Source organism: Sorex fumeus, unplaced genomic scaffold, assembly GCF_029834395.1.
Source record: "Sorex fumeus unplaced genomic scaffold, SorFum_2.1 ptg000010l, whole genome shotgun sequence".
Taxonomy (NCBI): domain Eukaryota; kingdom Metazoa; phylum Chordata; class Mammalia; order Eulipotyphla; family Soricidae; genus Sorex; species Sorex fumeus.
Window position 1 is genome coordinate 26,512,906 of NW_026606067.1, and position 26,867 is coordinate 26,539,772.

Sequence of the window (26,867 nt, forward strand, 5' to 3'; positions counted from 1 at the left end):
TATCATGCTAAGCGAAATGAGTCAGAAAGAGAGGGATAGACATAGAAAGATTGCATTCATCTGGGGGATATAAAGTAACAAAGTATGAGATTAATACCCAAGAATAGCTGAGATCAGCACCAGGAGGATTACTCCATAACTTAGAGGCCAGCCGGGTATCCTAGAGGAAAGGGCTGTTCAGATAGAGAAGGGAGCACCAAATAAAGGATGTTTGGAGGATCCTCCCAGGAGGGGAGATGCATGTAGAAAGTAGACTATGGACTGAACATGTTTGCCACTCAATGCCTCTTTTGCAGACCACAACACCCAAAAGGAGAGAGAGAACACAGGGGATTGCCCTGCCACAGAGACAGGGGGGATGGGGGGATGGGGGTGGGAGGGATATTATCCATGGTGGTGGAAAATGGGCACTGGTGGAGGGATGGGTATCTGATCATTGTATAATTGAAACCAAAGCACAAAAAATTGTAAATCTACAACTTTAAAAAAAATAAAATAAAATAAAGGGGAAAAAAAAAGTTTATACTAAAAATTTAAATAAATATAATAAAAACATATGACTTTTGTCAATATGTAAATTCATTGTGAAATTTAGCTTAATAATTTAAATGGTCCTTCTTTGCTAATATCAAATGTGTTGAATAAAATAGACATTATTTCCATTATAAAATTATTTCTTTATTATACATACTATTACTGTTTTAAAATATAAATACACGTAATTTGCTAAATCCAACACTATATAAAGTATGGAAACCAAATTACAATAATTAAATTAGAAAATGCGTCTGTCAAGGATTCAGGTTGGGAAGTGAGAGGAAACTTGGGGTCCCTGGAGGAGGAATGGGGTCATGGAGTGGTGGGATTGGAGGTGGAAACATTCTAGATTGGAAACCCCATTTTAAAAAACTTTGTAAATCCTGGTGTCTAAATACATTTTAAATATATTTAATTTTTTAATAATTAAAAAATTTAAAATAAAAATTGTTTAAATTTTCATTTAAATAAAATAAAATTTTAAATAAATAAAGTATAAAATAAAAATTTAAAGAATGAATACACCGGAACAGAAATATAACATGGAGATGATTAAAGTGCTCAGTCTGTCCCCTAAATAGGATCCCTTACAACACATATCCCTGAACTCTGCCAAGGTCACCCAGAAGTATAGAGCCAAAAATAGCTTCTAAGCAATTCTTAGTGTGGTATCAAATACCCAATAATATTCACATTTGCAAATTATAATATTATTTACATAAATGTGTAATACAACTACTGTCACATCAATTGATGCAAATGAGAACTGTTATTAGAAATTGTTATTCTGCAAGTCACATCTTCACTTATAAACTACTCAAATTGCTTAAGTACACAGTATTATAATAATTTAAACTTATATTATTGAAACTCCTGTTTATCAAATAATTGCTAAACTTATAACCTGATGACATATTTGATCTAAACTTAAACTAAGAAGTGTTATGAAAAATTTATATAATGAGAATTAAAAATTTATTTTCCCAGTAATGTCAAACTAAAACTGAATTATTTTAGAATGCGGGGTTTTTATTATTATTATTATTATTATTGGAGGTTTAGAACACGCCTATCAGCACCTGGTGTTGTGCTCAAATTTACTCCCTAGAATACTCAGCATACTATATGGTCCTGGATCCAACTGGGTTTGGCCACATCCTAAGCAATCCTTAAACTCTGTTCAGTCTCTCTAATTCAATGTTAAATTTATTTTAGGAAAGTGGCGGGCACACCTAGTGCTTTTCACAGGATATCATTGGCTCTGTTCTCAGCGTTACACCAACTCTGCTCAGAGAACCATATAGTGTGCTGAGATACCAAGGTAGGTTTGCAGACAACAGAGCACATGCAGGACTACCACCTTACTTTCTGTATGATTTCTGTGTCCTCAATGTTGAATAAATTTAATAAAATAAATTTTGGTAAGCATAATTTTTCAAGTGAGTATAAATAAAAAAGAGATTTCCCAATGTACGTTTGATCTATTACAACACACTAAAAGTCATTTAAGTACTTAAAAGACGATGTGGTATCAGTAATATACACATTTATAATCTCATTCTCAATAAATCATTTTGATGAAATTCACATTTTAAAAGAAAATGTTATATTTTATCAAAACTTAATAAGATTAGGTTAAGCGTAGTTAATATTAGGTATAAAATTGTGTTCAAATTCTTTAAATGTGTTCCATTAATCAGAATACTGTCACTGTCACTGTCCTCCCATTGTTCATCGATTTGCTCAAGCAGGCCCAGTAATGTCTCCATCGTGACAATTGTTACTGTGTTTGGCATACCGAATACGTCATGGGTAGCTTGCCAGGCTCTTCAAGAGGGGTGGAGGAATCGAACTCGACTCAACCATGTTGGCTGCGTGCAAGGCCCTACCCGCTGTGTTATTGCTCCAGCCCATTAAGAATACATTCAGGGAAAATAAGAAGTTATAGAAATATTTTATATTTTTATGATTAACAATAAATCCTCAAAAATGCACAACTTCAGTTGTGGGTAATAGGGGGAAAATAACTAAAAATATAAGGCAAGATCTAGTTAGTTATTTAAAAATATGAGAATAAAAGTAATTTCATAGGAAACTTCTATTTCTCTTATGCAGTTAAGACCCTTCTGGAATTCCATAATGTTCTCACTTTTCATTGGAGCATATCATATTATATATCGACTTCTCTATTTTCACCTATAATTCATTCTGTTCTTTTTTTTTTTTTCAAAAAATAACTAAAGGATCTTTAGAGCTCTCTAAAACCTTTCACATTCAATACTGAAATACAAGTCAATAAATAAGTGATTCAAATCCTAATCATAGTTATAACTGTTAATATGCAGTAATGAGTGCCAACTACATCAGGATATTGGTCTCTGTTAAACATTCCCCAAAGTATGCCAGTCCAGATCTCTTTTAAATTGCATGTATTCCATTTCCCCAGTGCCATATGCATATTCTGATGGCAGACGAATAGGTATTTTAATGACTTGGCCATTAAAAGTTAATCCAGATAGGGATGAATCCCAACTGAAAAAAAAAAGGAAATTATATACCCGCATACAAATTAATATATAAATGTATAATATATAAACATAATACCATATTATACATTAATATTATATACACTTATTTAAAACTGGAGCGGGCCCAGTAACGTCTCCATTGCAGACTTTGTTGTTACTGTGTCTGGCATATCGAATACTCTCGGTAGCTTGCCGGGCTCTCCGAGAGGGGCAGAGGAATCGAACTTGGGTCGGCCATGTTGGCTGCGTACAAGGCAGACGCCCTACCCGCTGTGCTGAGCAATAGCACAGCGGGTAGGGCGTTCGCCTTACATGCGGCCAACATGGCCGACCCGGGTTCGATTCCTCTGCCCCTCTCGGAGAGCCCGGCAAGCTACCGAGAGTATTCGATATGCCAGACACAGTAACAACAAAGTCTCCAATGGAGACGTTACTGGGCCCGCTCGAGCAAATCGACGATCAACGGGAGGACCTTTACCTTTTACCTTTACCTTATATTTAAAACATTATATACTATTTTATCATATATTCATATATATCATATATAAAATAGTGTCATGATTAATGATAAATATTAGATTATTTTTTCTTTTACTTTTTTTATTTTTTCTTACTTTTCTCTAAGTTTTCAGGGTACCTTAAATATCCTTAAATATCCAATCCGCACGGCAGGGCCTGGCAAGCTATCCGTAGTCTATGCCAAATAGACCAAATTGATATGCCAAATCCAGTAATAAATGGATTTCATTTCCCTAACCCTGAATATGCAGAGTCGAGAAGGATATGGAAGGAGAGGCTGATAAAACACCAAGGCAGACATAGGCTACCAAAACGCAGAAAAACAAAAATGATTGTCTGTACTTTTAATGCTCGTACGCTGGCATCTGCTGCATCCGTTGAAGACCTTATGGTACAAGCACGAAAGATCAAGTACGACATCATTGGTCTGACCGAAACGAGAAGACATCAATCCCATCATGCTGTTTTCGACACTGGAGAAGAACTGTTCCTTGGAACATGTGATAAAAGAGGCATCGGTGGTGTCGGTATCCTTGTCAACACAAACTTAGTCACGAGCATTGATTCATTTGAATGCCTAACAACCCGAATCGGACGATTACACTTGAATAAATGTGGCTCACTACCGGCAGTTTCTATCTTTGTTGTCTATGCACCAACATCCAGTTATGGTGAAAGAGAAACTGAGAAATTCTACATGGAGCTGGAGAAGTTCTATAAAGAAGATCACACCTTCTACAAGATCATTGTCGGTGATTTTAATGCCAAGATAGGACCAAGAAGATCAGTCGATGAACTCCACATCGGAACCCATGGCCTGGAATGGAACGAACAGGGTGACAGACTGTCTGAGTTCATCATGTCAACCAAAACCTTCCATGGTAACTCACAATTCCAAAAGGCTGAATCTAAACGTTGGACATGGGAGTCTCCCGATGGACAGTTCCACAATGAAATAGACCACATCATATTCAATCGGCGGTTTTGCCTAACCGATGTTGCTGTTGTCCCAAAATTCCAAACGGGATCAGACCACCGTCTTCTTTGTGCAAAATTCTACCTCACAGAACGAGGAGAAAAGAATGCAAGGTTTAAGAAGAGGACTCCCAGAACAACCACCAACTGGGAGCTCTTTGGCTCTATTGTGGCAACATGGGAAGATGCTGTCTTTGACAACATTGATGAGGAATACGATCGAATGATTCAGTACCTCCATGATTGTGCGAGGAATGCCAAGAGAGAGATAACCACAAAAAACCGTCTTTCTTTGAACACTCTTGAACTTATTCGCCAACGTGGCTTGGCACGTGCCTCTGGCAACCACAAGCGAACGTCCGAACTGGCAAAACAGTGCAGAGAAGCCACCAAGGATGACCTCAAAAACAGGAGAGCAGCAGTACTGGTAGATGCAGCAGAAGCTGGGAAAAACATTCGTAATGCCCGCCTGTCCTTCACCAACTACAAAACCAAGATGACTGCCCTCCGACATCATGATGGATCTATCACATCTTCCAGAAGGGCAATGGAGAAGATTATTCATGACTTCTACTCAGATTTCTTTAATAGCCACATCCACTTGCCCACATACCACATACCACATGATGGATATGTCGTTCCCAATGTTCTCCCTTCCGAAATCCAACATGCCATCTCGTCGGTAAAGAAACAAAGAGCACCTGGCCCAGACAAGATCAGACCTGAACACCTGAAGAACTTACCATCAGTACTCATCAATACATTGGCTTGGCTCTTCACACACTACCTGTCTGAATGCAAAGTTCCATCCCAATGGAAAACCAGCAGGACTGTACTACTATACAAGAAAGGAGACATCCACGACATTGGCAACTATCGCCCATCTGCCTATTGTCTGTCATCTACAAACTATTCACTTTAGTCATCCTGAATAGGATTAGCAGAACACTAGATGAAGGACAACCATGTGAACAAGCTGGATTCCGAAAAGGATTCAGTACCATCGACCATATCCACACAATAACCAAGCTCATTGAGGTATCTCGGGAGTTCAAGATGCTGCTCTGTCTAACGTTCATTGATTTAAAGAAGGCCTTTGATTCTGTTGAGACGGAAGCGGTCATGGAAGCCCTAGCCAATTGGGGCATACAAACTCAATACATCAGGATCCTTCGTGAGCTCTATTGCGGATTCACTACCAAGATCTCACCATTCTACAAAGAAGTAATCATCCATATCAAGAGAGGGGTTCGGCAGGGTGATACCATTTCACCAAAACTCTTCAGTGCCACCCTAGAGAACATCATGCGACGACTGGAATGGGAAAACATGGGAGTGAAGATAGATGGTCGGCAACTACACCATCTCCGCTTTGCTGATGACATCGTTCTAATAACACCAAACATCAACCAAGCGGCACAAATGCTGAACAACTTTGACCGTGAATGTGGAAAGGTCGGACTACAGCTGAATCTTACGAAGACAATGTTTATGAGAAACAGCCTTATTCCTGACGCTCCATTCGCTCTCAACGGAACCACCATCTCCGAATGCAACAGTTATATATACCTAGGTCGAGAAATCAACATGATGAATGACCTGGCACCTGAGTTGCGCAGGAGAAAGAGAGTGGCTTGGAATGCCTTCAAGAGCATTGAAGAAATAAATAAAAGGACAAAGAACCTCCAGCTATGAGCACATCTCTTTGATTCCACTATTCTTCCTGCATTAACATATGCCTCAGAAACCTGGACCCTACGAAAACAGGATGAGAACACTATTCGGGTCTCTCAAAGAGGAATCGAAAGAACTATGCTTGGAATATCACGATTCACTCAAATGAGAGATAGAATCCGGAGTTCTGATCTTCGTCAACGCTCAAGAATCAGGGACGCTGTCTCATTTGCCAAGACATCAAAAATCAGATGGGCTGGACACGTAATGAGGTTTACAGACAACCGCTGGACTAGAGCCATTACTGATTGGATTCCACGAGACATCAAAAGATCACGTGGACGCCCACCTATAAGATGGTCAGACTTCTTCGTCAAGACCCTAAATGATCGGTTTGAGGCTCTACATGTTCCTAAAACGAACAGATACCATTGGGCTACGCTAGCACGCAACCGGGATGAATGGAGACGTTACTGGCACCCGCTCGAATAAATCGATGAATAACGGGGATTAAGTGATTAGATTATCTAAAGGTAAAAAAGTAAAGGCCCTCCCGTTGATCGTCGATTTGCTCGAGCGGACCCAGTAACGTCTCCATTGGAGACTTTGTTGTTACTGTGTCTGGCATATAGAATACGTCACAGGGAGCTTGCCAGGCTCTGCCGTGCGGGCGAGATATCTAAAACTTAGAATTTTTTCCTAAATGCATTATTGTTCCCAAATGAAAACGATCATTCTTACGATACATTTTTTCATTGTCTTGAAGATTATGCATAATATATAGGATATATTTCACATTACTAATGTAATAGTATAACTGTGCTATATCATAGTATGTTATAATTTCATAACTATGTAACCATGTTATGTTATAACTATAATTGCTTATCTTTAGACTGCAATTATTTTTTAAATAAAATTAATATGGTTCACAAATAATATATAATATAGAATCAATATATGCCTAGACATTGAAAGTTCTATATTTTCCTTTTTCCTTTGAGAAAATAAGTAATATTTTACTATATACAAATAAAAATAAATCAGTATTAAAGTATTAAACTGTGAAGTATTACACACTATGGTGTGTATCTTACTTTCAAATGTTTCCTACATGCAACTCCTAATCATTTTCTTCTTTTGTGTTTCTAAAATTTGGTATTTATGAAGAAATCCAGAAGAATTGTGTTCTGAAGACAACCACCCCTGTTTATCCCCCTCCCAAGCTTGTTCGTGCTCACCCCTGGATCTGTACTATACATAATTTTTCTAAACTCACATCACTCCTTTATCACGAATAGAGTAGGATAACAGAGTAGGATACATTTTTTTGTTGTTGTTGTTGCTTTTTGGGTCACACCCGGCAATGCACAGGGGTTACTCCTGGCTCTGCACTCAGGAATTACTACTGGCGGTGCTCAGGGGACCATGTGAGATGCTGAGAATCAAACCCGGGTCGGCAGCGTGCAAGGCAAATGCCCTACCCGCTGTGCTAATGCTCCAGCCAAGATAAGGATATTTTAAAAGAGTAAGCTGATATTCTGCTCTCCCAAGTCTCCTTTTCCACCACAATCATTTATTATGCTTATAAAATCTTATGATAGTGCAACAAACGTAAATTATGGAAACGTGTCACTTAATGTTATCATTTGAAGGGGTTAGTTATATCATTTTGAATACTCTCTTAAACATATATATATATATTCATATATATTAAACTCTTAACAGTTTATATTAAGATAATATTAACTGTACTGGATGTAAGACTCTTTCCAACAACTATTAAATATTTACAAAGATTTTTGTTAGTAATTTTTGCCAATGTCCTAACCTTGAGTTTTAGTATAAAATTAACAAACTGATTTCATGTCAATTGATCCAAACTGTAAGTGACCTATCCTTACCACTTGTCCCTTATAGATGCTGGGAAAATAATCATCTTATTTTTCCCCCTTAAAGAGTACTGCACTGCACTGTCCTCTCGTTGTTCATCAATTTTGCTCGAGCGGGCCCTGTAACATCTCAATTTTGAGACTTGTTACTGTGTTAGGCATATTGAATACGTCACGGGGAGCTTGCCAGGCTTTGACCTGCAGGTGAGATACTCTCAGTAGCTTGCCGGGCTCTCTGAGAAGGGCGGAGGAATCGAACCTGTGTTTGTCGGGGTGGCTGCAGACAAGGCAAAGGTCTTACTGCTGTGCTATCGCTCCAGAGTAAAATTAAAATAACACAGAAATCAACTATTTCAATCACTTGCATAACTCTTCCTGTACTTCGCCATTGAATTTGGCTGCCAAAAGAATTTTTTTATTTCAATGTCATAAAGTCTATTTTTATATGTACTTATTAGAGTAGTTGGAATATGGAACTTCATATCTCTTATTTTTAGGATCACAAATGTACAAAATGGAGTAAAAATAAATACAATTTTTACTTAATTCTGACATATTATAAAATATAAAAGATGAATATAATGATTTTAAATCAATTTTTCAATCTTACTTATATAATTTCTAATTCTATATGTATGATTCCCAAATCACTCTTAGTTTATAAAACTTTTGCAATTCATTTTTCATGTAATAAAAATTTAAATTAAAATATTTAGGGCAAATATTTAGAAATTTTTTTTAATATTTTGGTCATATGATAACACAATGACACAGATTAATATATGTCTTTGCTTAATAAATTTATTGGAAGTGAGAGTATTTAGCGTAATTAATAAAATTTGTAGGGCCTTTAATAACTGTCAGTAAACTGTTACCTATAATTACTGATCAAATTATCAATCTCATCAAAACTGTATTCTAGCATAAATTTAGGCTAAATATGAACATTTTTAAAATAAAATGTCATTTTTTTTGATGATTGATAAAATGACTGTTCAACTTAGATTTTCCATTTTTCCAATATGTCTTAGGCCCACTTGTCTTCCTTGTAGCCAACTAAGGTTCAATCCCAGGTACAACATAAGGTTCCCTCAGGCCACTGAGAATAGTCACACCTGAGCACAGAGCCATGAGTAAGGCCTGAAATTAGCCAGGGTGTGCTTGGGCCTCACCCAAGAGAAAAGGCCTCTTTTCTTCTGGTTATTGAGTTTGCTTATTCATTTTGTTAGCTAGTTAGTTATTATTTTTTACCGGTAATAATAATTATAATATTTTATTTGTAATTAAAATAAAAAGATTGCACGTGAATTTTCTAAAAGGGCCTGTAAAAATACTATTTAAAATAGAAATATTTATAAGTAAAGTATATTAAAAAATTTTTAAGGTTCACTGATAACATTATTCCTACAGTTATCAGTATTGTACACATAAAAATTAGTGTAGCTAATATGTTAGTTGTTATCATACCACAATACTTTGTGTGTATGTGTTTTTGTATGTGTGTGTTTCTAATAATTACTTTTTTATTAAATCACTGCTTGATACACAGTTACAATTCTGTTTATGATTAAAATTTGTATTTCCTTTTTTGCTATGTCTGCTAACAAGGTCCAATAATTGCTTTCAATAACCTATATGTAATAAATATGAATTTATTTTTTGTTTTCTATATATTTAAGTGCTTATTAATGCTAAAATGTCTAATATGTTTAACAGATAAAATATATTTTTTTATCTGTGGCACTAATGAGTTTGTATCAGTTTTTGAAATGTTTTTATTAGTCAAATTTAAAATCAGATGAGCATATATTTACTTATATGCTTCATATATAGTTGGTAGATAGTTATATATTCTATGTTCTGTTTCGGTGAAATGTCAGGTAACATGTAGATGTAGTTAAAAGGTGTTTTAATGTTTTATGTCTTAAATGTATTGTCTCTAACTTTAATTTAGTTTTATTATTGTCATTTTTATATGTTTATTTTTCCAGATGAGCTTAGACATTATTTTAGCAAATATTCATATAAAATAATATGCTACAGTATATATCATATTTATATAATATGTATTAAATAATATAATATATTGCATTATTTAATTATGTTAATTATTTTATAGAATTTGTATATATTATATATATAATAATTCTGCAGGAATACATGGATGGATCTAGCTATTTTTTTTTAAAGAAAAGTAGTCAAAAATACAAACACCATTATTTCATTCTGATGTTAATGTATACATAAAACAAGCAGAATGAATAACACAAAAATAATTTTTTTTTATTAAAAAATTTTTTAATAGTGAGACATCATGAGGTACAGTTGAAGATTTACACATTTTTGTGCTTGGGTTTCAATTATACAATGATCAAATACCCATCCCTCCACCAGTGCCCATTTCCCACCAACACGGATCCCAGTATCCCTCCCACACCCATCCCCCCCATCCCACCCTGCCTCTGTGGCAGGGTATTCCTTTTTGTTCTCTCTCTCCTTTTGGGTTTTGTGGTCTGCAAAAGAGGCATTGAGTGGCAATCATGTTCAGTCCATAGTCTACTTTCAAAATGCATCTCCCCTCCTGGGAGGATCCTCCAAACAACTTTTATTTGGTGCTCTCTTCTCTATCTGAGCTGCCCTTTCCCCTAGAATGCCCGGTTGGCCTCTAAGCCATGGAGTAAACCTCGTGGTACTGATCTCGGCTATTCTTGGGTATTAATCTCCTATTTTGTTACTTTATGTTCCACAGATGAATGCAATTTTTTATGTCTATCCATCTCTTTCTGACTCATTTTGCTTAGCATGATACTTTCCATGTTGTACCACTTGTATGTAAATTTCATGACTTCATCTTTTCTAACAGCTACATAGTACTCCATTGTGCAGATGTATCAAAGTTTCTTTAACCAGTCATTTGTTCTTGGGCACTCAGGTTTTTTCCAGATTCTGGCTATTGTAAAGAGTGCTGCAATAAACAGACAATTGCAGATGTCACTTCAACTATACTTTTTTGCCTCTCTGGGATATATTCCCAGGAGTAGTATTGCTGGGTCAAATGGGAGATCAATTTCTAATTTTTTGAGAATCGTTCATACTGTTTTCCAAAAGGGCTGAACCAGTCGGCATTCCCACCAACAGTAAAGGGGTGTCCCTTTCTCACCACATCCCCACCAGCACCGGTTACTTTTGTTCTTATGGATATGGGCCAGTCTCTGTAGTGTGAGGTGATATCTCATTGTGGTTTTGATCTGCATCTACCTGATGATTAATGATGTTTAGCATTTTCTCATGTGCCTTTTAGCCATTCGAATTTCTTCTTTGTGAAAATTTCTATCTCATCTCCCTATTATTTGATGGGGTTGAATGTTTTCTTTTTGTGGAGTTCAACCAGTACTTTGTATATCCTTGAAATTAACCCCTTATCAGATGTGTAGTTGGCGAATATTCTTTCCCATTCTGTAGACTGTCTTTGTATTTTGGTCACTGCTTCTTTTGAGGTAAAGGCCCTCCCGTTGTTTATCGATTTGTTCGAGCAGGCCCAGTAACGTCTCCATTGGAGACTTTGTTGTTACTGTGTCTGGCATATCGAATATGTCACGGGGAGCTTGCCAGGTTCTGCCGTGCGGGCGAGATACTCTCGGTAGCTTGCCGGGCTCTCCGAGAGGGGCGGAGGAATCGAACTCGGGTCGGCAATGTTGACCGCTTGTAAGGCAAAAAAACAAAGTCTCCAATGGAGACGTTACTGGGCCCGCTCGAGCTTCTTTTGAGGTGCAGAAGGTTCTTAGTTTAAGATAGTCCTATTTGTCTATCTCTATTTTCACTTTCTTGGCCAGCAGTGTGACATCTTTGAAGACATCATTAGCTTCTATGTCATGGAGGGTTTTGCCAACTTTTTCCTCAATGTACCTTATAGATTCTGGTCTGATGTTGAGGTCTTTAATCCACTTAGATCTTACTTTTGTACATGGAGTTAGGCAGAGATCTGAGCCCATTTTTTTTTGCATGTGGCTGTCCAGTTTTGCCAGCATAATTTGTTAAAGAGGCTTTCCCTGCTCCACTTCACTTTTTTTGCCCCCTTATCGAAGATTAGATGCTCGTATGCTTGGGGGGAGATGTCAGTGTATTCAACCCTGTTCCATTGGTCTGCAGCTTCCTGGAACCATGCAGTCAAACTTCACACCTTTATATACCAGATGGAAAAACATGGGTACTCATAGAAAAATCTGCCTATCTAGAGGACAGGTCCTTATAAATTATGGATTACACTGCCAGTAGTGATTTCTGAAGGCGCAGCCTTTAACAACATGTTGGTGATCTTTTATAGATGGACTTAATGACTCTTGTGTGAAATAATTTAACACTCTTCCTCTAAGGAAACTTTTTTTTGTAGCATTTTCAGTGGTTTTTATAACAAACAATACAAAATCAATTACTTTGGTTCTGCTTTGGGGCAGGGGTTGGGGTTCAGGATAGAAACATCTGAAATATGGCAATGGAAAGGTGTAATGGTGGTGGGATTGATCTTTGAATATTAAATGTAATCAAATATTGTAAATAACTTTATAAAAAAAGTTGACAAGCTAATATAAACCACGAGTCACTTCAGAACACAATTAAAATGCTTTTACAGATCTGTTCAAATGCTTCTAATTTTGTGTGCCTTTTATTGAACATTCTGTATATGCAGTCCTAAAAATTTTCTACAATACAAATAAACATTCATTTATGTGATTTATAAAAACAATACTGAACAAATTATTTCTCAAAAAATAAACAAGATAGAAAATACTTTAACTACACTCAAAGAAAAAATAAAGTGCATAAATATATGATTAGAGATGAAAGAGAAAATAACACCTTTGAAAAATCGAGGTATCATGAAATGATAGTTTTCATGATGTAACCTAGATGGAATGGATAGATTCTTAGAATCATCTAACATCCCAAACGGGAGCAAGGTGAATATATGAAACTTGAATGGGCCAATCACAAGCAAAGGAATTTAAAGAGTAATTAAGATTCTCCTCTAGAACAAAAGTCTTAGTTCAAGTTGGTTCATTGGTAAGGTCCATAACACATTCAAAGAAGACTAACTTTGATTGCTTAATTGCTTCCTAAACTCTTCCAAACTACTGGGGAAAAAAAAGATTTGTTCTAACAGCTTCTATAAAGTTAACATTATACTAATAGTCAAAACATATACAGATACTATTAAAAAACAACTTTATGCTAATTTCCCTGATGAACATTTGTCGGGGTCTTCTTCTTCTGGCCTCTGTTTGGCCCGCTCCCTAGTTCAGCAAGAGGCCGCTGCTCAGGGCTCTAAGGACTGGGCCAATCTACCCTTCCTGTAAAGGGAGGGGTCCGCAGAAAAGAGCAAACCCTATGCCACTCGCCTCAACGGAGAAATGAGCACATGAGCACAGCAGGGATCCTGTCAGGCAGTTTCATTTTATTTAAGGACAGCAAGACTTTATGTAGGTTGGGGGGGCGGGGAGTGGGAGAGTGAACTGGTCGCATACACAGGGTGATCAGAACAAAGGTGTTTTCATAAATAGGGTCACACCTTCCCTGTGTGCTTACAATGGTTAAACTGTCACCACACACTGCCAGAAACACCATGTCCTGTAGTCTCATTGACCTGCGATAAGTAGGCATTGCAAATAGGCTTCCCGAGTGATCTGGGAACATCTGCCTGGGCCCCAGACCAGGGATTAATGTGCCACTTCAAAGCAGACCAAAAAGGGTTTTTCTCCCAACAAACATTGATGCAGATTTTTTTTTTAATTAACAAACCAGGGACTGGAGCGATAGCACAGTGGGTAGGGTGTTTGCTTTGCACACAGCCAACCCTGGTTCGATTCCCAGCATCCCATGTGGTCCCCTGAGCACTGCCAGGTGTAATTCCTGACTACAGAGTCAGGAGTAACACCTGTGCGTTGCCGGAAATGACCCAAAAAGAAAAAAAAATCAAACAGCTTATCAAAAAATTCATATGCCGTGCTTAATGGGGATTCATACAAGAAATGCAAGTATAGCTCAATATATGCAAATAAATTAAGGCGATTTTTCCACATTAATAAAAATAAACATAAAGATCATAGGATCATATAATTTGATGCAGAGAAAATTTTCATCATGATCCAACATCTATTCATGATCAAAACCCCTAAAGAAAATAGGGTCAGAAGAAATCTTTCTCAGGATAGTAATACAGGAGTTATAATACAGTAGGCAAAGCATTGTCCTTACATATGAATGACTTAGGTTTGATCCCCAGCATACTATATGGTTACTGAGACCTTCAAAGCGTTATACTTCAGCACAGAGGCAGTAGTAAACCCTGAGCACACCTGGGTGTGGCCCCAAACCAAAAACATAAGATAGCAATCACTAATATATAAAATCACACAGTTAACATCATTCTCTTTGACGAAAATTGAAAGCATATTTTCTAAGACCTGACACAAGATAAGAAATGCCCACTGTCTCTACTTTTGTTCAATGTAGTACTAGAAGAACTAGTAGTAGCAATCAGGCAACTAAAGAAACCAAATAACCACTATTTGAAGATGAAATGATAGATAATATGCACTATAATATACCTTTATTATAAGCCTTTAAAGTTTTTAAAAACTCATCAGAATTTCCTATAAATAACTTCCTCGTATCACTCTTATTTCCTGAAGCAGTGTTTTATAGTTTACTTTGTATAGGTCATTCATCTCTTTAGTTAGACTGTTTTCTAGGTAGCTGATTTTCTGCGGCACAGGTGTGAATGGAACTTTTTTTTTGGCTTTACTCTTTTTTAAAAATTTTTATTAGTGAAACACCATAAGGTACAGTTGTAGACTTACAAATTTTTGTGCTTGAGTTTCAGTTATACAATGATCGAATACCCATCCCTCCACCAGTGCGTGAATGGAATTTTTTTAATAAATCTTTTTTCTCTTTCATTATTTGTATATAGGAACGCCATGGACTTTTGGTGGAATTTTGTGTATTGATTTTTGTAACCTGCCACTTTACTATATAAATCTATCATTTTCATGATTTTTTGTAGATTCTCTAGAATTTTTTAAGTATAATATCCTATCATCTGCAAATAGTGAAAACTTATTTACTGCTTTTCCCATCTGGATATCTTTGATATCTTCCTCTTGCCTAACTGCTATGGCAAGTACTTCCAGTACAATATTGAATAGGAGTTGCTAATGTGAGCAAACTTTCTTTAACCTTAGAGTGAATGATTTCAGTTTTCCCCATTGAGAATAATGCTTGCTGTGGGCTGCAGTAAATGATTTCAACTAATGGAAATAAGTTTCTTCAACTCCTATTTTGTTGAGAATTAATGGAGACATATCTCCTACTCATGGACGTTGTCAAAATGACAATACTCCCATTACACAGATACAACACTTAATCATAAGGGTAAAAATAACATTTTTCAAATAAATAGATCCAGAACTCCTGAAATTCATGTGGAACAAAATATCTATACATTCCTAAAGAAATGCTTGAAAAAAAGAAGATGGGAGGCATCACCTGCCCCAAATGGCATGGAATCGGAATAAAATCACATGCCCAGATCAATGAAATAAAGTTGAATACCATGATAACAACCATCAAATATATGACCACTTATTCTTTTTTTGTTTGTTTGTTTTATTAGTGAAACACCATGAGGTACAGTTGTAGACCCACAAGTAGTTGTGCTTGGGTTTCAGTTATACAATGATCGAGTACCCATCCCACCACCAGTGCCCATTCTCCACCCCCACCAATCCCAGTATCCCTCACACACCCCCATCCCCCATCCCACCCTGCCTCTGTGGCAGGGCACTCCCTTTTGTTCTATCTCTCCTTTTGGGTGCTATGGTATGCAGAAGAGACATTGGGTGGCAATCATGTTCGGTCCATAGACTACTTTCAGCAGGCATCTCCCATCCTGGGCAGATCTTCCCAGCACCCTTTATTTGGTGCTCCCTTCTCTACCTGAGCTACCTTTATCCCTAGAGTGTGCGGCTGGCCTCTAAGCCATGGAGTGAACAACCTGGTATTTATCACAGCTGTTCTCGGGTGTTGGTCTCTTATTTTGTTACTTTATGTTACCCAGATGAATGCAATCTTTCTGTGTCTTTCCCTCTCTTTCTGACTCATTTCTCTTAGCACAATATTTTCCATGTAGTACCACTTGAGTATGACCACTTATTCTTGATAAAGGAGCAAAAAATATGAAGTGGAGCAAAAAAAGCACTTTTAAAAGTGATGGTGTAAAAAAAAAAGAACTCAGACCTCTTTCTAAGGCCAGGCACAAAAGTCAAATCAAAATTAATAAAAGACCTCATTATAATACTGAATATATAAGGTACATAGAGAAAAATATAGGTAGAACAATACATTGAAATCAAGGCATTTTTTTAAAATTTTTATTAGTGAGACACCATGAGGTACAGTTGTAGACTTACAAATTTTGTGCTTGGGTTTCAATTATAAAATGATCAAATACCCATCCTCCCACCAGTGCCCATTTCCCACCACCACGGATCCCAGTATCCCTCCCACCCCCACCCCCCCAATCCCACCCTGCCTCTGTGGCAGGGCATTCCCCTCTGTTCTCTCTCTCCTTTTGGGTGTTGTGGTTTGCAAAAGAGGCATTGAGTGGCAATCATGTTTGGCAATCAAATTCTTTTACTATTATTTTTTGATTTTTTTCTTTTTCATTTTCCTGACTAATTACTGGAATGATTCAAAGTTTAGTTAATTTTTTTAATGCTCACTGAATTTTATCAATACCCACTCTCTTCATGATATTAACATTACATGGTTCTAAGCATCTTTTATATGATTCTAAAGGTTTATTACACTGATACATTAAACTCAGTATATTAGACTCAGTTTAATTAAATGTTTTTTATTATCATAAAATTGTGCATATATTTATATAGGGCAACTCAAACTCAGTACATAGTACTGAGTACATAGTACATAGTACATAGGCCAAAGTACATAGGCCTCCTAATTTACTTCCCTCCATATTTTTCAAATCTCTATTATCAAATTACTCTTTTAAAAAAAGTTAATAAAACTAAAAACTTAGTGATATTTATTTTTTGTTTCTTTCATATTCCATGCCAAATATATTTTTTCATCTCTTTAAAAAATATTTAATGGAATGACTTGTCTTTTACTAAACATACCATTCTGGATTGTTCTACCATTAATACTTTACCCTGATTAGTGTAGTAGCCTTTTTCCTGACCTTCCTGCCCATGTCTTTATTTATTCTCACTATGATTCCAATAAGATAGATCAATCTTCTCATTTTGTTGCTCAAAATTCTTTACTAATACTCTACCATAGAAAAAAATCACAATCCTAAAAATGACCTAAGTGATTATTGGCTCCCTCCTGATGTTTATGTTTATAATACTATCTTCTGCAATTATTTTACAGACTCATTCAAAGAACAACTGACAACTTTGCTTTCAGGTATAGTTAATTTATGTTTCTTTCTTCCCTTCCCTCCCTTTCTTCATTCCTCTCTTCCTCCCTTCCCCCATACACTTCCCCCTTCGCCCTTCCTCCCTTCCTCCTTTCCTCCTTACCTCCCTCCCTCCTTCCCTCTCTTTTTCCCTTCCTTCCTTCCTTCCTTCCTTCCTTCCTTCCTTCCTTCCTTCCTTCCTTCCTTCTTTTTTTCTGATTCTACAATATGGTAGACTATAAGCTACATCAAATTACAGAAAATTTTGTAATTTTTTCCACAGTGTCCATAGTATAGAGATTCTCAATAAACATTTATAAAATGAACCCCTAAATAAATAATGTGGTCTAAATATTTATTAGAAATTATGTCTATTCCATAGACATCCTCTGTACTGGCAGAGGGACAAAGTCACGCGGGTTCTGGGGCCGAGATCTCCAAGCCTACTCGGATTTGGGCCGAGCATCCTCCACCCAGATCCTCCAAATTCCAGTAGGCGGGGGTCACACCCACCAACTGGCCCCCTGGTGCCGTGTAATCCCATCAGCGGCCAAGACTCAGAGACTATAAAAACCAGCTCCCGGAACCGTGCGGCCGCAAATGCGACATCTTATTATCTCATTCCTACTTTGGACAAACTGGCAGGTTACCGAATGTAGCCTGCCCACAGGGCAGAGTCTGACAAACTCCCCTTGGCGTACCCAATATGCCAAATACCAGTAACAATGATGGGTCTCATTCTCCTAAAGAGCCTTGAATATAATCTCAGGGCTAGGATGAAGGAGACGTTACTGGGGCCTGCTCGAGGCAATCGACGAATAACAGGATGATTTGTGATTTGTGATTTGTGATGTCTATTCCAAGATTTATCACTTTAAATAAACTTTTTATGCCCAACATCAAAATACTCATGTTTTATTTTTAGTTCTTTAGTTTTTGTGTGTTGGTTCCATACCTAGTTCTCAGGTATAGAAAAATATGCATTTTGTTGTTACTTAAGGCTTTGCACTCAGGAATTACTTCTGATGGTACTCATGAGACCATATAATGCAGGGAAGTGAATCTCCGTGGGTTGCATGTGAGGCAAATCACCTACTTGCTGTACTATCACTATAACCCCCAATCACCTATTGTATGATAAAAAGGTAAATATAATATCCAATATGAGTGAAATAAATGGAACACAGTATTTGATTAAAGGAATTACAAATTCAAAGAGCCTGGAAAGCAATTGACAGTTTCATTTAGTCTAACATTTTCTTTTTTGTATTTGGAAAATTAATCAATGACAACTTGCATCTTAAAACCTTGTCTAAAATCCACATTTTCAAAGATTAATTGAGTATATACACTGTAGAATAAAATTGTACTATGGATTGGTTACATTGAAATTCTTATATGAGATTTTTATTCTTTTTTATATTTTCCATAAAAAGCCATGTTCTTCATATTTTTTTGGTTTCAGGTCATTTTCTGGATCAAATTTATTTCCATTGAACAGCAAAGGTTTTTCCAAGATTTAACTTGAGATTATTAATTGTGAGACTCTAAAGAAAGGAAAAAAATAAAGATTATTTACCATTATACATTTAAAACTTGCTCAACATTTATACATATCAACAACCAGAGTAATTCTTAAAATAATTATTAGTTTTAATATAATATAACCCAGGTTAAATCCCTGCATCCCAAACAGTTAGACAGAATAAAGGAATAAAAATATCATACCTCATAAATGACTAGACTTGCAAAGAAAAACTTAGAAAAATTGCAGAATATAAACGTAAAGCACTGTCTTAAAATATTTACATGAATTCAGTTATCAATTATGTTATTTAGTGCTCATGAATCTTTGGAGAAACCACCTACCCTCTATTTACTTTCTGAAAGCTGGGATTGAGGACCCCTACCAACGGGATGACAGTGCTACAGTGCTACCAAGTGGATGCTAGACAGAGTGAATGCAAACTTTAATCAGTACAATAGGACACTACAGGATACTTAGAAAAATACCTGGGGCATACTACAGGTATTTTTAAAATAATATTATCAGATATGAAACCATAGTACATGGGGTAGGGTGTTTGCCTTGCACGCAGTTGACCCAGGTTAAATCCCTGGCATCCCATACAGTTTTCCGAGGACTACCAGTAGTAATTCCTAAATGCAGAGCCAGGAGTAATTCCTGAATATCTCTGGGTGTGACCACAAAAAAAAAGCAGTATCAAGGAAATATAGAGAGTTTTTATATAAAATATAGAGAGACTTAATAGGAACATCCACAGCAGTGCTCAGTAAGGAATTAGGAATAATTCCTAGAAATACTCAACTCAGCATGTGGGTTTGATGGTATTGTGCTCAGATCTATATATAAGGTACTGTTAGGGCTGATGGTGGCTGGGCCACTAGAGTCACATAGGCAGTGCAGGAAGATGAGAGACTATATGGTGTCTGGGATAAAATTTTCAAGTATAACATAGTATTCCACACTTTGCTCTATCTTCTTAACTATGTGCAAACAATTTGAAGAGCATTAGAGAGGATATAAAATGGTATTGCACATGGGAATTATGAAATTGAATATGTTTTAATATACAAATACATAGACTATTGGAAATTTGCAAAAATATATACTTATTGCTTATATATCAGGAGAAATATGGATAAATATATCCCATATTTTCATTGAATATTGATTTTTATACATATTTATATAATACTTTATTATTATACATTGAGGAATAAAAATTTATATGAAGATATTTCTAAAATTGAAAGGTGAATATACTAGTTCCTCTGTGAATATCTGCATAAGTATAAAAAATAGAAATCACTGTATATCTGTATCTATCTGTATCACTGTCATCCTGTTGTTTGTCAATTTTCTTGGGCAGGTACCAGTAACAACTCTATTCGTCACAGCCCTGAGATTTTAGCAGCCTCTCTTTACTCGTCTTTCCCAATGATTGGAGGCTCCTTCAGGGCCAGGGGAATGAGACCCGTTATAGTTACTGGTTTTGGCATATCGAATACGACACGGGTAGCTTGCCGGACTCTGACTGCATGGGCAGGACACTCTCGGTAGCTTATATATATATATATATATATATATATATATATATATATATATATTTCTCTATGATTTGTTGCCTACTGTCTAAAATCCATCAAACATGGTGTGGTAAAAATATGGACAATGGGTAGGAAGTGTGCCATGATGTGTCTGGAAAGCAGCCTGGAGCATGCAGCGGTTGGGTAGTGGAAGTTGGCTGCCGGGGCTGGATCCATTGGGGTGGGGAGGGCTCTCACCTGCCCCCCTTTGGGGCGCCCCAAGTGGAAACAGCCTGGCGCTGAAATAAAACTGGAAATTCTAAAACCCAATTAATGCATTTTGTGATTATATATTACTAACTTTGCTAATTATATATTTCTAAGTTGATAACACTACATCTATATTAACTGTAATATAATTTGTATTATATTATGGTACTAGGAATATATACTATATATTAAATGAAAATGTTTAACCAATGTATTTTTAGAAACTGGTAAGGGAACATTTCTAGGCTAGGGTTTGTAGATATTTAGCTAATATTCTGTAGCTCAATTCTAATTTGTTTGTATTGCCTTTACCAATAATTTAGTATTTTGTGAATAAAAATTTGAAATAATATTCTTTTTGGAAGCCTCCAAGTGGTATACAGTATATTTGGGGGTCCTCCTACTGTTTCTCAGAAAAACTTAATACTCAAGCTCTGTGTTGCTGAGCCACCCTCAGAGCCCAGGAGCCTCCACGCTTCTTCTGGTGATGACCTGGGCCACGTAGTGTTGGGGACTGAATCAGAGATGACTACGTGCATAGCATGTACCTTTACCACTGTACAATATGGTCCCATGAAGAAAATAAAATGCCAATCACAATGATAATGATGCTTTAAATTATTTTAAAATATCCTTTTAAAATAGTTAACTTATTTCCACAAGCAAAATTATGATTTAACTATTACATTTTACAGGGAATAATCACAGATTATTTTTTAATCTCTATACATACTACATAGCTAAATTTGTGCCCTTTTCTGCAATATTTTTCCCCATGGAAATACACCTATTAAGAGAGTAATTATAAAACAAGAAATACTCTATAAGGAATAGAAAATATTAACCAAAAATATTGAAGGTAAAATATACAATAAGGATTCTGAGACTAGTAAGCGTTTGTAAAAGCAAGGAGAATGACTGAAAAATAATTATATTAATAGCTTAAAAACATTAAATGAAAATCTAAGTCATTAAGAATCTGTGTTTTATACAAGTAAGTAGATTTTGGGGAAGAAGATATTAAATATAGAACATTTAGGCTGTTTTACATAATTTTATCCAGGATAAAATAAGACAGAGAGGAAGAATGAGTCTATTGCTGTCAAACTAATTGGAACGATGACCTTAAATCTAGTATTAAAGTACTATAAAATAGAAAAGAATGATATAGTCTCAAAAGTAAAACACTTAATCTAGAATCTGAATGGCTATATAATGTTAAGTGCTATAGAATTCTAGTTAAATATGTTAAAATATTATATTTACCTGATTGGAAGTATCATAAGTAAAACTGGTATGGGGACTTGATTGGCTATTTTCCACCACTTCAATTTGTGTAACGCTGTTTGTCAAACCAAGGATTTTAATAGTCTGAAATGCTAAAACCGTTCCTTCCTGATATGATGAATGTGTACATGTAATGTCTAATGTGTTCTGAAAAAAAATACATGTTTTAATAGTAAGCAGAAAACCATTGAATACAAACCATTGGATACAATAGCAACAGTGGTGAAAATTAAAAACAACCAAATTATATATTCTGCCATATGTAGGAGCACTTCACACCTAAGTACATATATAAACAACTCATTAGATAACTCTTTTTAAAGAGTTTTTGAAAATTTTGTATATATGCCAAGAATTTTTCAGAGCCAGTTTAAATTTTCATGTAAAGCCCATAAGGTAGTAACCCAAATGTCCAGCAACAAAGCAATGATAAAAAATTGTGACATCTACATCTATGTGTATATATGCACACATATATATATAAATAAGACATATAAATGAGAAATACAGACTTCTCATTTAAGTAATACCTTTGTTTTTATAAAAACAAAATGGTCAAGAAATGAACCTTCTATAAAAATAATCACCATTACTTACTTGAAAATTAGCATTGTACAGATTTTTATTCCCATATCAAATTCATGCAAATTTTTCTGTGACATATTAAAATTTTTCAAAAATGTTATTGTATTCCTAGAACTTCTTACTTATACATAACATAGCACTTATTTTAAGAATTATAAAGGGGGCTTGAGTGATTCCTCAGCGGGTAGGGCATTTGCTTTGCACGTGGCCAACCAGGGTTCAATTCCTAGCATCCCATATGGTCCCTGAGCACCACCAGGAGTAATTCCTGAGTACAAAGCCAGGAGTAACCCCAGTGCATCACCCGGTGTGCCCCAAAAAGCCAAAAAAAAAGAATTATAAATATTTAATGAATCAATTTTATCAGAAGGGAATCCCTTTATATATTTTAAATGTAGCAAATAAGATAATTAAAAATGTTACTGTAGTAAGTCACTTAATTTTAATAGAAAATATGGCGATAATATTACAAAAATTAAAATCTATAATAAAAAAGTACCATTTTTAATGGTGTAGCTAAAGAGAATACTTACATTTGAAACAGAAAATGTATAAAATATATAGTTGCCACGTTCTATGGAATCTGTAATGGTAAGAAAAAATAAAGTTATCAGATTAATAAGTAATGGTAAATTGTCTTGCTACTTTTTAAGTTACAAAATACAAAGTTTATTTGGTATTTTATTCTTCCAATAAATAAACATATTAAATATTTTGCATAGTAAATTTCTTCAAAGCCGTCATATATATCTTATATATCTATGTGAGATATTTATATAATATATCTATATGATATATACATATATATCACATAATTATTGTTTCTGGATATGTGGGATAAAGGAATCCTCATTTATTGTTGTTGAGAATGTCAACTTCTCCATTCTCTATGAAAATATTATAGAAATATCTCATAAAAAGTAAGAATAAAGCTTGATTTGACCCAGGTATCCCACTTCTTAGAGTCTAGCCCCTCTCCCCTGCAAACTCAAAAACATTTGATAAAAGACATGTGCACATCAATGCTCACTTCAGCTTTTAGTAGAAAAGCCTGGATAAGGTAGCAACCCAAATGTCCAACAATAGAGGAATTATAAAAAACTGACATATATATGTAATTATGTATATATATAAATAATACATATAAATACTAGGTTGTTGCATAGTATGCATATACATGTATATGTATATAACACACATGTATATAAGCACTATGCAGCCATAAGAAAAAAGTTTGCAGCATTGTGGATATCATGCTGATCAAATAAATCTGAAGAAGAATGACCAATACAGATGATATCATTCATCTGTCATATACATAAAAATCAAGTTTATTGGCAATATAAACCAATAATAAGCCTTGAACTAGAGAGCTGAGCATGCTGGGGTGGTGGTGGGGTGTGAGAAGAACTAATAGATTGAAATTAACATGGAACATAGACAAAAGGTGGAGAGCACATGGATGGTGCAAATATATAACTGTGCAACTAAACCATAATTGCCAATCAAAAAAATGGGGATATTGGAGGGAGAGAATCAAAATCAGACAAGATATGTCTTTCATAGAATGGGTGGAAGGGCATATACTTTGGTTGTGTGCGAGAAAACTGAATCAGTATCATAAACTTGAATGCTATTGTAACCCCAAGGTATAATGACAACATTTTAAATTCAATTCTTAGGGAAAAATTTAAATCTAGATAGAATGTAACTTGTTTCTTCCAAATTTAAAGTTATATAAATAGATAGATGCTATACTACATCACTGATTAGTCCTATGTCAATATTTTAAACATTTTTGTATGAAAAAATTATTAATCTAAATTTCAAAACTTGATATAAACTTGGAAATAGTTTGTAAGTAAATCTTTGAAATTAATGCCACATCCCACCATTAGAGATACTGTATCTACAAAATTGTTCAATTGACAAATAATTTAGCTTTTCTGATATACACCCTTACAGATCTTCAATGTAGTAAATTGTCATTAAGTATTCTTATGCACAAGATCCCCAATGTACGCTTACATTATTGAGAATCTGAGAAAAAGCAAAGCTAATGAGCAAGGGAAAGCAGAGGGTCACTGCACATCAGAGAGCATGCGACCATGGTGGGAAAGACAAGGTCTGCTCATGAAAAATAACATGAGCAATCAATGACAGGATTTTTTTTCCTTTGGTCTTCTTTTGTTTTCCTTTTCCTTTTCTTTTGTTTTCGTGTGTGTGTGTGTGTGTGTGTGTGTGTGTGTGTGTGTGTGTGTGTGTGTGTGTGTGTGATTCACATCCAGTTGTGCTCAGAGCTTATTCCTGATTCTGTAATCAAGGGCTGGAGCAATAGTACAGTGGTAGGGCATTTGCCTTGTGCGCAGCCAGCCCAGCTGAGCCCCGTTCGATTCCTCCGCCCCTCTTGGAGAGCCCGGCAAGCTACCGAGAGTATCTCGCCCTCATAGCAAAGCCTGGCAAGCTACCCATGGCCTATTCAATATGACAAACACAGTAACAACAAGTCTCAAAATGGAGACGTCACTGGGCCCACTTGAGCAAATCGATAAACAACAGGAGGACAGACAGACAGACAGACTGTAATCAAGGATCATTCTTCTAGTGGGATTCTGGGGAGCGCACAGGGTACAGGGGATCCAATGCCAGTTTGCAAGTACCCATTTACTATACTATTTTAAACAAAGCTCCAACCAATAATATTAAGGAGGGTGAACCACTTTGGGTAATATTGCTTTATAAGATGTACTGTAAGTAGAATAAGAGAGAAAATTATAGAGGTATAGAATAATAAACTAGTTAAGGAATTATCAAAATCCTTAAAATTGAAAATTGAGGGGCCAGAGTAATAGTACAGCAGGTAAGAAATTTTCCTTGTACTTTACCGACATGGGTTCAATACCCAAGACCCCATATAGTTCTCTGAGTTCCACCAGATGTGATCCCTGAGAACAGAGCCAGTGGTAAGTCCTGAGCACTACTCTGGGTGTGGGGAAAATAAGAGAAAGAAAGAAAGAAAGAAAGAAAGAAAGAAAGAAAGAAAGAAAGAAGGAAGGAAGGAAGGAAGGAAGGAAGGAAGGAAGGAAGGAAGGAAGGAAGGAAGGAAGGAAGGAAATCAGAGTCTGCAAGAGAGAGGAAGAGTCAGAAATAGAAAGTGAGGGAAGAAGGGGAGGGGGAGGAAAGGAGGAAGGGAAGAGGAGAGAGAAAGAGAAATAAAGGAAGAAAGGGAGAGAGACAACAGTGGTGAAGCTGATAAGATAATAAAGATCAAATTAGACCAAGAGAACCCTAAGGTTGTGAAAGAGAAAATTAATGTCTTCACCACTTCTAAATAAAATTAATTTGATCTGACAAGATGAGAGAAAGACTGAATATCTGCGCATAGACTATTCCTTGTGTTAATGATATCTGGCTGCTTTATGTTTTCCAGATACATAGAATATTAATCTGAGTAGTGAGCAAAAAATAGAGGCTAAGCTATAATTTTGTGTTAACTACATGTGTACCGAAGAGATTTCAAGTAAAAGATACATTTTCTAAGAGATATGAGATAAAGATTCAGTGATTAAATTTAAACAAATAAATGAGGTTAAGTTTAAGTGACTAAATTTAAGTGATTAAAATTAATTTACTTAGCTACTTTTATTATAACATAACTGCTTATTCTTATTGTTAGAATTCATTTTTGTGTTGAGTTCTCAAGCTTAGGGCTCATGGAAGAAATTTAGAAATAATTGTCACTGTCCTCCCGTTATTCATCGATTTGCTCGAGTGGGCCCAGTAACGTCTCCATTGGAGACTTTGTTGTTACTGTGTTTGGCAAATCGAATATGTCACGGGGAGCTTGCCAGGCTCTGCCGTGTGAGCGAGATACTCTCGGTAGCTTGCCGGGCTCCCCGAGAGGGGCGGAGGAACCGAACTCGGGTCGGCCATGTTGGCTGTGTGCAAGGCAAATGCCCTACTGCTGTGCATTTTATTTCAAATAATTTAGACTTTACAAAAATAAAATTAAATTTTGGACCTATAAAAGAGTTATTACTATTCCTTTGAATTTATCATTATATT

At 35.9% G+C, this 26,867-nt stretch overlaps 1 protein-coding gene across 1 annotated transcript in view; it reads right to left on the minus strand.

Annotated features, from left to right (window-relative positions):
- Positions 1-26,867, minus strand: part of SI (sucrase-isomaltase) — a 118,093-nt gene that overhangs the window by 38,609 nt on the left and 52,617 nt on the right. Inside the window, 8 exon segments of the mRNA XM_056110559.1 lie at positions 2,897-2,932; positions 2,934-3,069; positions 8,491-8,538; positions 8,540-8,596; positions 8,598-8,673; positions 19,105-19,156; positions 22,197-22,364; positions 23,336-23,385. Of these exon segments, the coding sequence (XP_055966534.1) occupies positions 2,897-2,932; positions 2,934-3,069; positions 8,491-8,538; positions 8,540-8,596; positions 8,598-8,673; positions 19,105-19,156; positions 22,197-22,364; positions 23,336-23,385 (623 nt within the window).